Source organism: Bos indicus, chromosome 24 (assembly GCF_029378745.1).
Source record: "Bos indicus isolate NIAB-ARS_2022 breed Sahiwal x Tharparkar chromosome 24, NIAB-ARS_B.indTharparkar_mat_pri_1.0, whole genome shotgun sequence".
In the NCBI taxonomy this organism is placed as follows: Eukaryota; Metazoa; Chordata; class Mammalia; order Artiodactyla; family Bovidae; genus Bos; species Bos indicus.
This window is the reverse complement of record NC_091783.1, coordinates 44,860,454-44,877,245: the sequence shown is the minus strand read 5'-3', so window position 1 is coordinate 44,877,245 and position 16,792 is coordinate 44,860,454. Positions and strand designations below refer to the sequence as shown.

General features: G+C 42.7%; 1 protein-coding gene across 6 annotated transcripts in view; it reads right to left on the bottom strand.

Annotated features, from left to right (window-relative positions):
* The window catches only part of SETBP1 (SET binding protein 1), a 409,906-nt gene that overhangs the window by 189,437 nt on the left and 203,677 nt on the right, over positions 1-16,792 (bottom strand). For 5 of the 6 annotated variants that reach the window (XM_070778557.1, XM_070778560.1, XM_070778559.1 and 2 more), the window contains one exon: positions 13,101-13,154. The exons of the other annotated variant lie outside the window; for it this stretch is intronic. In XM_070778557.1, coding sequence (XP_070634658.1) covers positions 13,101-13,154 — 54 coding nt within the window. The remainder of the gene's footprint in view (positions 1-13,100; positions 13,155-16,792) is intronic. 6 annotated transcript variants of the gene reach the window in all.

The following is a 16,792-nucleotide window of genomic DNA, read 5'->3' as shown; positions in this document are numbered from 1 at the left end:
CCAGCTCTCGTTGAGCTGATTGCTCTTTTCTGCTGGAGTTTATCAAGAATGAAACGCGCTGTCTCTCCAGACGCCTGCAGGCTGAGATTTCACAGACAGTTCTTTTTTTCAACACTCTCTCCACTTCTCTCATGACCCCATGCCTTAGTCACCTTTCACAGGATGCCAATAATGCAATAGATTGGAAATGGGTAAATCAAAACCGATTTAATTCAAAGCTGTGTATTTCCAGTCCCAATTCCAGAGGTATTCGAATGCTCTTGCTACACCATAAAAACGGTGAAAGGCTTGCAAACCTCCAAAGATATGGTTGTTCTAAAAAAGGCTCACAAAACTCATTAGCTCCAAAAATAAGTAATAGAAGACATCTTTATTATAACCACAAGGCCAGAAGCACTAAAGAAGTATCAGAATTTGGATACATGCACTTTTGTTTAGGGGATCTATTTTTACTGCTGATAGACATGTATCCCTAGAATGGGTTCTACAAATACTCATTGAGCATCTACTTTTTTGTAGAAGCACAGATTCTTCTTTTCTTTACACAATGGTCATCTGAAACCCCATTCTCCACTTTGGCATTTCTGTTCCTAACCAGATGAAGGGTAAGAAAGCCAAATTTAGCCAGCTGTGTTTTCTCACAGTATAGACAAGGCTAGCATCTGGGCACAGACCTCACATTCCCATCAGCAAGCTACTTGCCCTGTCAGCATGTTGGCAATGAACTGCTTACTGGAGACAAGAGTCCTGCAGCCAGGAGGGCTCCCTTCTGCAGATGCCACTTCCATCTGATGGCCCACGGAATCCAGAACCCATATGTTCCTTGAATCAGCCCTAATCTCATTTTTAATACAGAAACAACTGAATTTATGGGTATGAAAGTCATCATATAAAATCCCCCTGAAGTCCCCAGTTCCTAAAACAGCCTCTCTGAACAGCACTCACTCAAATGCCCTTTGGTACAATTTCTCACTGATTTTTTTTGGGAAATAAATCATCGTGCCTATGATTCTTTTACAGGGTTGGAGCTGAAGTAGATGTCCAGAACTATGCCGAGGATCATTGGACCCAAGGGAGTTGGTTCAGATGAGGCAATGCTCTGGTGATTGAAAAAGCTCTTGATACATTTCTTTAAAGTCATTTGAGCACTTTCTAGATAGTCTTCCTCCAGGGGAAAGTGCCACAGGTAGTAATAGAAGGAAGTAAGCAATGAACACGCTTCTTTCTGGGTATTCCCATGTCCCTGTCAAACAGTTCCTATCTATCTTTTATCTATCCCATCCATCCTGTCCTCCTTTCTCTTGTAGGGTCATTCTCACAGGGCAAGGCTGTCTGCCACTGCTCATTTTGATTGGCAAGTGTCATAAACTAGCAAAAATACCAGGCAAGATCTAGATTTTTTGTTTGTTTTTTTAGGTTGTTTTCTTCTTTGGTAATCCCAAAGAACTGTGGTGCTGGAAAAAACTCTTGAGAGTCCCTTGGACAGCAAGGAGATCCAACCAGTCTACCCTGAAGGAAATCAACTCTGAATATTCATTGGAAGGACTGGTGCTAAAGCTGAAGCCCCAATACTTTGGCCGCCTGATACAAAGAGCCGAACCACTGGAAAAGACCCTGATGCTAGGAAACATTGAGGGCAAGAGGAGAAGGGGGTGACAGAAGATGAGATGGTTGGATGGCATCACTGACTCAATGGTCATGAGGTTGAGCAAACTCAGAGAGATAGTGAAGGACAGGGAAGCCTGGCATGCTACAGTTCATGGAGTTGCAAAGAGTTGGACTCGACTTAGCAACTGAACAACAATCCCAAATTCTAGTAATATTGTCTTGGGAGGCTGCAATTTGTGCTCTAAAGTCAGTTTCAGTGGTCCAGGTTCAATTTCAATATGTAACTTATAAGAATAATAAAACAACAGTACACATGGTGTGTGTGCTGGGTGGAGTGCTTAGCAGATACCACTGTTATTTGGACTATCTATTCAATCCTCCTCAAAATCCCACAGAACAGGTATCTTTCTTTCATTAAAACAGAATCTGAGCCACATAAAAACAGGAGCCACACAGCTAATACCGGGCAGACCTGCAAGTTTAACTACTAAATGATAAAGTAATGGAAAATATTCTCCCTGCTAGTTACTGGAAACAGAAGGGTGAGAGATGCATGCCATATTTCTAAATATGCATCAGTTTTACTATTTATAGTAATAAAGACTACAACAACATCACTTAAAAGTTTTTCTGTCCCATGAATCATTGGACAGAATCAATCCGTTAGGACAACCTGTTGGCAACATGGGTCTGCTAGAAGCTCTGATAAACACACTTTTGGGAAAGTGGGTGATGCAAAAGGAAGATCATTTGCAGACCTGAAGAAGAAGGAGGGCGCGGTCATTATCAGGGAAATAGAAGAAAGCGGTGGCTGTCTGCAGACTTGACGCAGCCTTGAACACAAGGAGACAGGTGGCTGGAAGATGCCTATTGAGTCTGCAAGCTGTTCCACTATGAGAGGCCCCTCTCCTATGGGGGTGTCCTGATACCTCTCAATTGACCCCTTCTGTCTGGTACAAGATGGTCAGAAAGAGGTTGGGTTGATAGGTAGAAGGACAAGAGGGTTGAAATGTGAGCCCGACAGTAGTACTGGAAAGAACTTCAGTGAGTTTGCTTATCTGAGAGGTGGGGCTTCTGCCTCAGGTTTAGAACTATCCTGCTAAACAGATTTTGAAGAAAACATCTCCTTTCAAGTCCTAAAGGTGGTCTCTGAATGTACATTTTCTCCATGAGTCATTCCTAGCCCTAAAAAATGTATAGAACAAAGTTACATATCACATTAAAATTTAGACAGAGAAATCTGTAACTCAATCCACTAATAAACACAGATATTTGAGATAGGTCAAAAAATTAATGACTTCATACCTCAAATGATCAGAATTTCAGGATTTTTAAGAAGCTCAAATTGAAGCCACTTTACCAAAAGAATTGAAGAGAAAAACAAAAATAGAAAACTAGAAACATGAAGTCAGCGGAAGAAGCCAGTGTAATTAAATGTTTTGCGTCTCAAGGGATCATAGAAATCATCTAACTCTACATCCTTGCTGCTAAGCATTTTGGTTTGTTTTTGTTTTTCTTTCAGATGAAAATTATTGTTGAAAGAAAAGAGAATCATATTCAAAGTTAATCATCACTGATTGGCCTCATTTTTTTTATACTTCTATTCTGAAATTTGATTTTTTGATCATATCAGATTTGATCAAAATCAGATTTTGAGGCTAAAAATTTGATCAAAATCAGATTTTAAGGCTAAATCATATTTCAATATTTTGTGGGGATAACTTACATTGACTGCTTTGACAAATGTAGAAAAAAAATTTCTGCATATGAGGAAGCCCCTCTCCTCCCAACACCCACCTGCCAACCAGCAATTTTCCCAAGTGTGAACTTCTGCATATTAGGTCTGTTTTAAGCTGGACCCACCTGCACTTGGCCTTCAGGTGTTCAAAATATCTTGGGAGAAATAAAATATTCACAAACTCTAAAGATATTTAGAAATTATTAAGACTTCAGAATATTCCACTGAAATGCCAGACACTCTGGAAACACCTGGGGGACTTCTTTCATCAGGACTATATACCAATATTGTCTTTTTTTTTTTCCTTAATCTACTATAAACACTCTCAAGGCAGACAGTGTAAAAAAGATATACCTGTACGAAGTGATTGATCTCATGAAAGAAAATAATAATGTCAGTTTGAGTTTTAGTACAAAGTGTGTGTATGCATGTGAACAAATGTTTTTGTTTAAAATGCTCTACTACTGTCATAGATGTGACAATACTGGTGTAAGGTAAGAAAAACAAAGTGGGTTGCCTTAGGAATTGTGGGAAAAGATTCATGTTCTATGTGGGTATACAACAAGTAGCCAGAAAAAACACCTTTACACGTAGAGCCATTTTTGGAGGGGGAACATTATTCACAATACAAAACAGTCACATGAGCCCACCAGTTCAGTTCAGTCACTCAGTCAAGTCCGACTCTTGGTGACCCCATGGACTGTAGCACACCAGGCTTCCCTGTCCATCACCAACTCCAGGAGCTTACTCAAACTCATGTCCATTGCATCAGTGATGACATGCAACCATCTCATCCTCTGTTGTCTCCTTCTCACCCACCTTCAATCTTTCCCAGTATCAGGGTCTTTTCAAATGAGTCAGTTCTTCACATCAGGTGACCAAAGTATTGGAGTTTCAGCATCAGTCCTTCCAATGAATATTCAGGACTGATTTCCTTTAGAATGGACTGGTTGGATATCCTTATTGTCCAAGGGACTCTCAAGAGTCTTCTCCAACGTCACAGTTCAAAACCATCAATTCTTTGGTGCTCAGCTTTCTTTTTAGTCCAACTCTCACATGCATACGTGACTACTGGAAAAAACCATAGCTTTGACTAAATGGACACTTGTTGGCAAAGTAATGTCTATGCTTTTTAATAAGCTGTCTAGGTTGGTCATTGCTTTTCCTACAAGGAGCAAGCGTCTTTTAATTTCATGGCTGCAGTCACCATCTGCAGTGGTTTTGAAGTCCAAAAAAATAAAGTCTGTCACTGTTTCCACTGTTTCCCCATCTATTTGCCATGAAGTAATGGGAATGGATGCCATGATCTTAGTTTTCTGAATGTTGAGTTTTAAGCCACCTTTTGCACTCTCCTCTTTCACTTTCATCAAGAGGCTCTTTAGTTCTTCTCTTACTGTCATAAAAGGTGGTGTCATCTGCATATCTGAGGTTATTGATATTTCTCCCGGCAATCTTGATTCCAGCATGTGCTTCATCCAGCCCAGCATTTCTTATGATGTACTTTGCATATAAGTTAAATAAGCAGGGTGACAATATACAGCCTTGATGTACTCCTTTCTCGATTTGGAACCAGTCTGTTGTTCCATGTCCAGTTCTAACTGTTGCTTCTTGACCTGCATACAGATTTCTCAGGACACAGGTCAGGTGGCCTGGTATTCCCATCTCTTTCAGAATTTTCCAGTTTGTTGTGATCCACACAGTCAAAGTCTTTGGCATTGTCAATAAATAAACAGAAGTAGATGTTTCTCTGGAACTCTCTGGCTTTTTCAATGATCCAACGGATGTTGGCAATTTGATCTCCGTAAGTAAGCTCATATCTTTTTCTCAAGGCCTTTCTTCAAGCTTGCCCTCTGCCACTTGCCATGAATCTTTGTTCTTTGATTCAGTATGATTCAGAGCATGGACTGCAGACTAGTGCTGGCCTGTCAAGTGTATTTTACCACCTGAATAGCCGGTGGTAGGCACAGGGGTAGCCTTTTCAGAATACCTGCTTAGCAATATATCCTCTGCCTGGACCCCAGTTTCCTCCTCAGTGAAAGTGGAAGTGTAAGCCATCTGATAAAAGGCTGTTGTGGGCTTAGATACCAGGGCCAAGTGAAGCACATTACACATTCCTAACACAAGGTAGAAACTATTTGAATATGGGGCCCTTTACTTTCTCTCCTCTTTAAGACTTCCTCCAAGACTCAGTCTTTATCTAGAAAATGAGGAGGCTAATTTAGATTCTGGGGAGCTTCTGAAAAGACTTGGTGCTTCTGAACTCCACCCAGATTACACCCAGATTAACTCAATGGGGTGAGACCTGGGCTTTGCTAGTTTTTATAAGCTCCCTCAATAATCCCATCTATGGTCAAAGTTGAGAACCACTACTCTTAGTGTTCCGTCTTGACTTTTCAATTCTGAAATGGAAGGAAGGAGGAGTTTGTAAGCACTGGTAGAAGAACTTCTTTATACCCTGTTTTGCTTCAGGTTGGTTCTTCCCAAAATGGCAAAGTAGATGCGATGTGGCGAATTCAAAACAAGCCGCTGCTTTTCCTCACTGCTGTGTGTCTTAGGTGGGAGACTCCACTGCCTACCTCTGTCTCACTGCGGTTTCCTCTGAAGAAGGGACAACAACTGCCATAACTCTCCATCTGGGAGCTGGGGAAGGGAAGGGATGAGAACAGCAGAAATGCTTTGCCAAGACGAAAGGATTCAAAATGCTCCACAACAATTCCCTGTCTTACTCTGAGATAGATGGATTATTTTTCCTTGAATAGGCTGAGATAAAAAGAACACAATATGGTATACAAAAGTGAAGCTGTGGCTGCTTGTCCTGATTTCATCAGTGATCAGTTTGGGTTTGAGTTATCTTAACAATGGTGATACGCTCTAACTCAAGGTGTCACAGCGTAAGAGGTGAGGAATACAAGTGTCCGTGCCAGACCACCTGGGTTCAAATCCTAATTCTGCCACTTATGGGCTTTGTGACCTTAGCAATTGTGCGATTACTTTTGAAATGAAAATAGTATTATTACTGATTTCACAAAGGTTTGTAAGGATTAACTGATGAATAAATGTGAAGTTCAAAGAACACTTTCTGGCATACGGTTCACTTTTAGTAAGTCTTTGGCATAGGTACACTCAGCCAAAGGCCATGTGGACATGTAGCAACACCAGCTCCTGCTGAGGCCAACAGTGGCTGGGTACTCTGGAAAATCCCGAGCTTCCTTTTCCATCTTTACGACTGTTGACTCTCAGCCTGTAGGCAGCCGGTGTCCATGGGAGCAGAGTCTGACAATGGTGATTCTGTTCTGAAGGACACTATCCACCCTTGAAGAACAAGCAACCTGGGAACTCAGGGATTTCACATTCAAAAGAAAGGAGCCATCAGAAGCCTCTGACTCTCTAACCTGCTCTGCTGCTTTTCAGTGGAGGAGCAGCCACTTGAAATAATCAGAAACACAGACCATCACTGAGTCATAGGTTACCGTCAGGGCCCTTCTCCGCATCACCATGCCTTTTCTGGTGGGACATGTGAACAGCTAGAATTCCTTTTTGTTCAGAAACTCCATGGTCACACCTTCCTAAAAACTAGCTGCTCCTCACAAAATGTTTGGAGTCCTTGCATTGAAAACTTCTGGGTTAGGACTCATAGAGCCCAAGATATTTTGCAGATGGTTATATCCCCTGATGTCTGTAAGTAGAACTGATTGTGGGGCCTGAGGAAAATGGAGTAAGGGTTTGTTTAGGGATGACAAAGTCCTCCTCCTTTGAACATTGGGAGATAATCACACTTAATCCAGGAATGAACACTGAAACTTCTTAACCTGTACCTCCTTTGGGTTTCAGTTCATTTCAGCTGCTCAGTGGTGTTCGACTCTTTGCGACCCCATGAATTGCAGCACGCCAGGCCTCCCTGTCCATCACCAACTCCTAGAGTTCACTCTGTAAACCTTTGGGTTTACAGTCCCCTTATTTGTCCAGTCAGCCAAGTAGCTACCAGGTCCATTGATTCTGCCCCTATACTTTATCTGGCATTTCTTCCCTCAGGAACATGTCCCACTGACCCCAGCCCAGCTTCATTCGCTACTACGTCTCATATGGACAAACGGCCCAGGCTTATTACTGGCTCAATCCCGTCTTCATTTCATCACATCTACTAACGATGGTACAACCTTCTTGCATCACAGTTGTGGTTGTTCCCCATACTCAAGCCTTCAGTGGCTCCACTGTCCTCAGACAGATGTCAAAATCTAAAATCTGGATTCTGATTCAAACAAATCAACTGTAAAATCCATGTTAAGATAATCAGAGAAAGCTGAACATGCACTGGGCATTAGAAAATACTATGGAATTATTGTTACTTTTATAGGTAAGAATATCATAATACTTTTATATTATATTAAAAATAATATTTTATAGGTAATAACATAAAACAATAACATCATGGCATTGTGATAATATATTTTAAAGGCCTTATTTGTTAGAAAAGCTTATTGAATTATTTATGAGTAAAATAACCTGATGACTGGGATTTTTAAAAAATGGTTTCCCCAGATTTAAAATTAAAAATACATATATATCTGGGAGTATAGCTGAAATAAGATTGGCAAATGGTAATGATTACAGAAGCTGGCCCAGGGGTGTGTGGGGAACTGATCACATCAACTCGGGAAAACTGACTGTCAAAGACTTTGCAAACAGGTTATTAAACCATTGACAGCTTAAAATTGTTCACTGGGGGGATATTTACACCACAGAAATCAGCCCATGCTCCAAATCAAGGCTTTTGTAACAACATATTATTAAAGTTGAATAATAGATAATAAACATTAGATAATAAATGGAGGATTATTAAACTAGTGTGCCTATTTTTCTGGACTTTGGAGACCTTGTGCAATTTGGTCCCAACCTAATTTGCAGCTATATCCTCACCATATTCCGTCTAAACCAGAGCAGTTAAAGCACTCTGTCTCCATAACACACCCAAGAATCTCCACCCTTGGTTTGGTCTTCATCCAGGCTTCCCCTGCCCTGGAGTAAGTTCACTGCCTCACTTCCTTCTCACCTATCTCGGCCCACGTACCTAGAAGACGTTTTTGCTTGCTCACATAGATACAATTTCTCCTTCATCTGAATTCTTAAATAATTTAACCTAAGGAGAAGGGGACGACAGAGGATGAGATGGTTGGATGGCGTCACCGACATGATAGACATGAGTTTGAGTAGGCTCTGGGAGTTGGTGATGGACAGGGAAGCCTGGCGTGCTGCAGTCCATGGGGTCGCAAAGAGTCAGACATGACTGAGCGACTGAACTGAACTGAAACTTCTCTGCCTGGGGGAGGGCATGGCAACCCATTCCAGTATTTTTGCCTGGAGAATCCCCACGGACAGAGGAACCTGGTGGGCTACAGTTCATGTGGTTGTAAAGAGTTGGACACAACTGAGCGACTAAGCACACACTTCTCTAACGAAAGGAAAAGTTGAATTTGCTATATGTGGCAGCCACCATGCTAGGTTACTTTCACAATATTGTCTCATTTGATCCTCACAACAATCTGTGGGATAAGCAGCACAGCTTTTTTGCTCAATAAGGAAAATGAGGATTAAAGCTATTAGGCAACTTCCCCAGGTTCACAAAGCTAATAGTGGTAGAATATTCCAGAACTGCCAAATTCTGGGGGAGAGTCTGTGCAGCACATAGCTCTCCATGGGCACCTTTGAATGAAATGGCAGCTCAATGACTGAAAGTCCTGTTTTCTCTGAACTGAAAAATGTTTTCCCATGTGTTCGGAGTGACTCTTCTTACCTTTCACTGCAAATGTCCTCTTGGCCATAACAGCAATAGCCATTTAAAAAATTTCTTTAAAATAGCTACCCTTATATAACAGCTATTACACTTGCCTCCCAAAATCCTGTCATTGAGGCATACTTGAAGTAAAATCCAATTTTTCCTATAAGAAGCCTCCTCTCTCCTCTGAGACAGTGGGGCGTTTATGAAGCAGGTGAGAACCAAGTCCTTTAGTCGGTGCTCTCTTTTGGGGTATGGATCTTCTCAAGGTTGCTTTCCAGCACGGCAGATGGACAGATGACACTTGCATCTGAGCTTGGGCCCCAGGCTATGGTTGTTTCTTCCTAACACCCCCACCAGGGCCCTTGTAAGCATGTGCTTAAATGCCCATGGGCATATACACAGACACTTTACTACAAAATTTAAACAACCGTCAGATGCCTGTAGGAGAGGCAAAGAACTAACTGCAAAGAAGCTGTGGCTGCTATTTGTATCCTAGATGAGAGCAGAGGATCTCGCATTTGCCTTGGATTGCTCCTGGAGAGCTCAGCCTGCAAAAGGAATGGAATGTCTAGCAAGAGGGGCGTGGTGAATAAATGATGGTACTAGCAAGAAGACAAAAATAGCTAGCTGCTAGAAGATTTTCCAGTGACATGAAAAGCAGGCAAACAAACAAAAAAGGTTAAAAGGCATATAAAATATGAGTGTCAATTTTTTTTAAAAATCCCATAGATGTGTACGTTTTTGCACAATAATTATGGTAAGACTATACCCCAGAATGTCATTATAAGTATTTCTGGGGTGGAAAGAGATTTTCAAAATTTTCGAAATATTTTCCAAATTTCTTCTTTTTAGTTACTTTTTACAGTTAGCATCCATCACCACACAGAATTACAAAATTTTTCTTGTGATGAGAGCTTTCAAGACTCACTCTTTTAATAACTTTCAAATATAACTATAGTCACCGTGGAGTACATTACATCCCCAGGACTTATTTATTTTATAATTAGAAGACTGTACTTTTTTTACCACCTTCACATATTCTGGAGTTTTTACAGTGAACAAACTTATAGCTCTTAACTCAGAGGAAAAAAAGAGTAAAAATAAAATGAAGAAGTCATATGACTGTGGGGCTTCTACTAAGCTTCTACTGCTTTTAATCCTTTCAAGAATGGAGAGAGATGGTCTGGGAAAGGTAGATGAGGGTCCTCATTTCTAGTCATCCAAGGATAAGAAGAGGGGGCTCAAATATGTTCATTCCTTCAAAGGCAGGAAGAACAAGGTGTTGGAAAATGAAAGATGTGTTTGCAGGGGACCAAATATTAAGAGAAGAGTCTGGGTGACATAGGTGTGAATTTCAGGAGGCTTTCCATCTGTGTTTTTTTCAACCTACTGAGACTAGTAACCTCCGGTAAGGCAGTTCTTCCTGCTCACCCAGCACAGAAGCCAAGCTCACCGACCCAGGAAGAACTCTCAGCCCTAGTGCACAGGCTGTAAAATCTCAGCATCAGGCTCTACCTTCAAAGTAATGTGTTTATTTCCAGGAATGAACATGGTGCCTTTACAAGCCAATAATCACAGGGAGAAAGGCTGACAGTGACTTCCTGACCCTCCTCTTCTTTATCTGGATGAAGAAAAGAAGGAGAGAGACAGGAGACAGGAGAGGTCAGACTCGTACACTCATTGCTCTCCACACCTTCAAACTGGAGGGGCAGCAAGGATGAGAGAGAAAATCATGACTATTTTCCCTAAGAGGCTGCAGCAGGAAATGCTTCAAGGAAGGAAAAAAAAGACAAAAACTTTTCCATGCAAGTGGTGAATGTGGACCACGTGAACGCCAACAGGCCCACTGACAATGAGCCCAGGGAGGGGTCCTCAGTGAATTGCCTCCTGAAAGTCAGTGACAGTTCCTGGGAAGGAACACACCCATGAATGACTGGACATCAGGATGCCTGGGGATCAGTTTCACCTGAAACCCAGAGAGAAGGGAAAACAATAACAGAAGTCAATGAACTGGTGCACAGCCCCGAACGTGTGGGCAATGTCCTGTTTCTCTCTGGAAAAGCACCCAAGAGGGTGGTGTTGACGCGAGACACATCCGGGCCTTTTTGATTTAGGAACAACACTGAAGAACTGACTTTGATCTGGGCACTACACTCTGGCCACAAGATTCCCAGGGCCTCCTGGCCTCAGGAACATGCATCCTGAGGAGTGAAAAATACACATTTATATTCCAGCCGCGGGGGAATGACACACAAATGGAATAATGTGGAAAGGTCAGACGGAACCAAGGGAGTGAGCCATCTGCACCAGTCACCGCAGTGTAACCGGCAGGGAGCAGGGGAGCTGCGTTTCCAGGATCATGGCCTCAAGTGTTATGGGCAGACCCCCAATATATCTAACAATAGTTCATTTTAAATCAAATATCTTTAGAACTGTGGGCTCAACAAACAGAGAATATGATCAACTCAGAAATAATGCCAAAACCACACACACACCCATACACACGCACACCTTCCATAACGTCAGTCTCCACTATGTATCCTTTTCAAGCCACAAAGCAACACAGTACAAAGCCTCTATAAATTCCAAATAAAAACAAATCTTTGGCCGGGCTGCCACTGTGTGTGAGTATAGGTGTGGAGGTGGGTGGGACATGAATCGATTTTCTTTTATTTTTGTTTTACATTCTCTGAGCTCACCTGAAAGCTTGTGTGCATTATGTGAATAACTACTTGAATAAATTATCATTTTTCAATATTGTCAAAAGGCTTCCTGACTATTTTTAAAACCTCACTGCGTCCTGACAGAAGGATTAACAAGCTGTGATCAAAACACTCCAAACTGTACATGGATTTATCTTTGACTCTCAGCAGCGGGGCCCTAGAATTTGTTCACTGTCTCCCTCAAGCCTCTTACTCTACTTCCGATCTGGTCCCCAGTGCTCTCAGTGGTCTGAGGCCTCTTCTCCCCAGGTCTTGGGGTCTCAGTTTCCTCCAGCAGTAAAAGGGGACCCACAGGATACGCTCCACATGGGGGAAGTGTAGTAAGGGTACAGTGAGCTCTTGGCTATAAAACGTGTTTAAAGAAGAAAACATCCTCAAATTTATGGAATTCTTGTATTAGAAAGTACCTGCTCTGCCTTTGGGAGTCCCTGCAGAGGTGCGGCAGGTGGGGTCTTGGGCAGCACTGAGTTGTGACAGGAAGTTTCCCACTCAAAGGGGAACAGAGGCAGGGGTGAGATATCTCATTTCTTGCTCTTGGATTTATCTGTCTTTGCATACACATTCTATCTACACTGGGATCCATGCGGAACACAAGGACTGTGTGTGTCTGGTATGCATTTGTGTGTGGCGGGGGTGGGGGGTGGGTTATGCATTTGTGTGGAGACAGTAAGCTTCCTTCCAAAGACAGGCAAGGTGATTTTCCATCTTCAAGGCTGCCAGGGAGGTCCCAAGAGAGACTTTGCCTGTGCCTCTTGTAGCTTGCTCATAGTGACCTCCAAAAAGCATTCTGGCCAGAGATAATAATGGCCCATTTTCTACACAAGATCAGCAAAACTCAACCATCTGCCTCTGCGGAGTCTGAGATTACCTGGCCCCCAGACTGTGGCTACAAGGCATTCTCTCACAAAGATTTCACAAATGGGAGTACCCAGTACCAAAGAGGAGAAATGCAGGAGAAAATCCCACCTTCTACATTCTTGGTTTAACCCTTTCCTATGCTGAATCACCCACCACCACACATTCCAAGCAGCTTGGTCTACTCTCTTTCACACTATAAAATATTAAGGAAGCAGAAAGAGGTGGTTTCGTTTGTGATGAGTTGAGAGGAGCCAGTGGGAGATGACAAACTACCAAGTCACTGTCAAGGCTGGTTCCCTGAGTCAGAGACACTGGAAATCCAAGGTGGGGGTTTGTGCCCTGGTGCCAACTTTGTTTTCTCACAACCAAAATTCATAAAAGGATCAGTGGAACTTACTTGTGGCTGAAATCCTTTGAGGTCACTGGCTGCAAGGTCACTGGCTGTGAGGAGCTGGAAAAGAACAAAGAAGTCTTCCTTAGTGATACCTCTCAACAGTTTGCATACAGCGTCCCCAGGACAACTGATCAGCAATGGATCAGACCAAGCCCAGAGCCATGGCTAACTAGCAGAACCACAAAAGGCAAATGCAGTGCTTCTGGGCTAGTAGCCTGGAAGCAATGGCCTTTTCAGCTTCTGTCTACTCTATTTCTGACTGTCTCTGCTGCCTTCTATCTTCTTTCCAGGTGTGATCAATCCTTCAGTCTTAAGTTAGGCAGCATGAACTATGAATGGATTCCAACAGATCCACAGAGTCCCTGAGAATGTAAATACAAATTGCATGTGAGTTCACACACTTCTTTAGGGAGAGGGTCCCTGACTTCCTTCCTACTATGAAATTATCCTGTGATACCACAAGTAAAAGAGACAGTTAAAGGCCCATCTCCTCCGGGAGGGCTGTTGCTTCTTCCTCCTCTTTTTTAAAAATCAGACCAGTGAAAATGGCCCTATCCTCTCCCCAGCTGCACATGACTCAGTTTCCCTTTACTGTATGTTGCCTTTCATTTTATATACTTTTGAAATATTCAGAGTTTATCAGTCCAACTATCATGAACAATGTTGATGGATAAGTAGGCTATGTACATTCTGTATCTGTGTGTTCAATCCATATTAAAGGGTAAAGTTAAGGTTTTAATACGTTCGCATGCTATCCAGAAAACACTCAGTGGAGTCCTAAGATGAATTAATAAAATACTCACATTCTTAATTGTTGCTCAAAAATGCTGGGAAAGCGGGATAAAGAGAGAAGAGGCAGATGCTTATTTTGATTCAAGGAGTGTGACTGCTTGCTAGCTTTGTTAGGCCTGGAGAGCGTTTGTGAAAAATAAGAGAGATTTCATGTTTGCTGTAACAATATTTTGTTTGGTTCAGGAAAGAGAGGAAGTCATGCTGGGCTGCAGTGCCTCCAGCCTTAGAAAAGCTCAACTGGGCTCTTTAGCTCAGAAAAGTTCAACTGAGCTCATTGCTCTTTAGGCAATGACTTTGCCTAAAATGATGCACAAAGTGGTGTAAACTCTGGGATAGAATAGGAAGGAGATGGAGATTGCAAAAGCTGTACCTCTCTCCCTACACCCAGGCCTGCAGGTAGCTTCCCGCCGCACCCCCCAACCCCAGGGGACGTGGAATTTGCCTGGAAAGGTGGCACTATCCTGAGAGAGAGGCAGCTCAGCCCCTCTGACTGCAAACACAGCCACCAACAAGCCACAAGGGCACGTGATGAGACACTGGGGCCGGAACATAATTATAAGACATCTCTGCCTGCAAGGAACATACAATTTGGTCCAAGGGTAAGACACGCATGTGTCAGTTTGAGTAGAGTGTTAGTGTCAAACTGTGAACAACGTAGGGCAAGAAAGGTCAGGGTGGGGTTACTAAAATAAGAGTTGAACTGAGCCTTGAAAAGGGCAAGGTGGCAATGCAGGGAGCCCCTTCAGGTGGGCAGTGGGAAGAAGACATGGGAAAGGGGTTTACCAACCCCAGCAGGCAGCTCGCTCTGCATTATCCCCTGCCAGCCATGGCGTGCTTTAAGGAAGAAGGGAGGGAATCAGTATCGTGGTTGCTACTTTATAGAATTTTTTTTTTTTACAGAATTTTTTTTAATCTTCAAAACTCCTTCATGAGATAGAAAGTATCTCCACTTTATGGATGGGAAAATTGAGACTTTGGGAGGTTAAATAGCCTTTTTTAGGTCACACAGGTACGGCAGGAACTCTTCTACTGCCTTTTTACAAGGTTTACGAGACAACAGAAGTGAAAGCCAAACATCCAGTTCTTCCTAGTCCTGAGATGCTGCAACAGAAATAAACCACAGGGGTGTTCAGAGCATCTTAGCATTCGCACTATTTTGGCAAATCAGAGGCTTGGGATTGAGTAATGATCATATCCAGGTTGAATGGAAATAGAGATATGGCATTTTGGGTTATTATTGCTAATGTCCCAAGCTCAACAAAATTAGGATCTATCCCACCCTCGCTGGAAAACTTATATCCTTTTCCCTTCTCTTAGAAAAGCAAAAGATGCATAAAATTTAGTTCTTTTTTCTTTCTTGGCTGTGCCGCATAGCATGTAGAATCTTAGTTCTTTGACCAGGTATCAAACCTGTGCCCTCTGTGGTGGAAGCACAGAGTCCTAACCACTGGACCGCCAGGGAATTCCTACAATTTAGTTCTTAATTATTTAAAGTTTTATCTTGTGCTGTTGTGTGTGTGTGTGTGTGTGTGTGTGTGTGTTTAAATTTTCCTTTTTTTAGCCTAAACAAGCCCATGCACAACAAGACAATGGTTTATATCTCACATAACTATTGCATTTCTCAAGAAAAGTCTTGACGTACAATTAGTCATCGAATGCCTGTTGGTCAAATAGTGGGGAATACTGTCAAACTAGAGGTGAGGACTAGAATGACTAAATTGCTGAGATGTCTGAGAGACAGCCTATGACATCCTTCAAGTTGACAAGAGGAAATGACACCTAGAATGCACAGCACCTAGAGCACTTCCTGCATGAAGTAAGCATTCAAATATCTGGATGAATTAATCAGCTCCAACATGGGAACAAATCCTTCTATATCCATGATAGATTTTACTAGAGAATATCAGCTTATGCTTCCATGCACGAGTCAAGGTTAAATTGAAGAAAGAACAGTATGGGCAAAATATAAACCACACTCCTTGAACACACCCCTTTCTATAGCTGATTGTTTCATAGGTGATTCCACATTCTGCACCCAGGAAACGAGAAAGAACTGGTCCTCAGGCACTGAAGTGTGGAGCTCAGGTGCAGATTAGAAATACACAACGGGAAGTTCAATATTTCAGAATTGAAGACCACCTAGATCTGGACCCCCAAAAAAGACTTCTAGTCTTACAAAAAAGACTTCCAGTCTTGTCAGAACTTGAAAGAGACAGCCAAAGTTCCCTGGATGGATGAGGAAATCACTGTGTCTCCAGGCAGCTCAGGAGCCACCTCTGCTGGGCAACTAGAGGAGCAGAGGTGGTATAGACAGAAGATCCCCACTCTGTCCATCTCTCCCTCCTTTCAACCAGCACAGCTCAGCTTTTCTTTTTCATGTAAATAGTTTCATTTGAGAACAAATGTTCTGCCACTAAAACAAATTTGAAACCTCTAGACTAAGTCCTTGTTTTGCACAAAGTTGAGAAGTGGCTTCTTCAAGCCCACTGCTAAGCTAACAACAAGCCTGTGTGGGTCCATGACCCCTGGCCCTCTGCAGAAATATCCACAAGTGACTGTCTTGGTCCGGTCCAAGCCTCACACCCAGGCATGCCTGGTTGCTGGCCTCTGTCCTGAAGGTAGGGAAGATGGGCTCAGCACTCAGGAGAGGCGGAGGCATGGCCAAGAAGAGATGAGAATGTTCTTCCATAAGGAGTGTCCTCAAAAGCACTGATACAGACCATCCAAACTGTCCCCCACAACCAGATCCCGTCCTCATCCCGTCCCACAGGACAACAGTTCACTACTCGGAGCATCCTAGCTGTGTGGGGAGGGATTCAGGACAGGGGAGGCAGAGAGGGAGGAAAATTCAATCCTCCCTAGCTCTGGGGACTTCAATCAGGCTAGCAGTAATGAAAAGGATC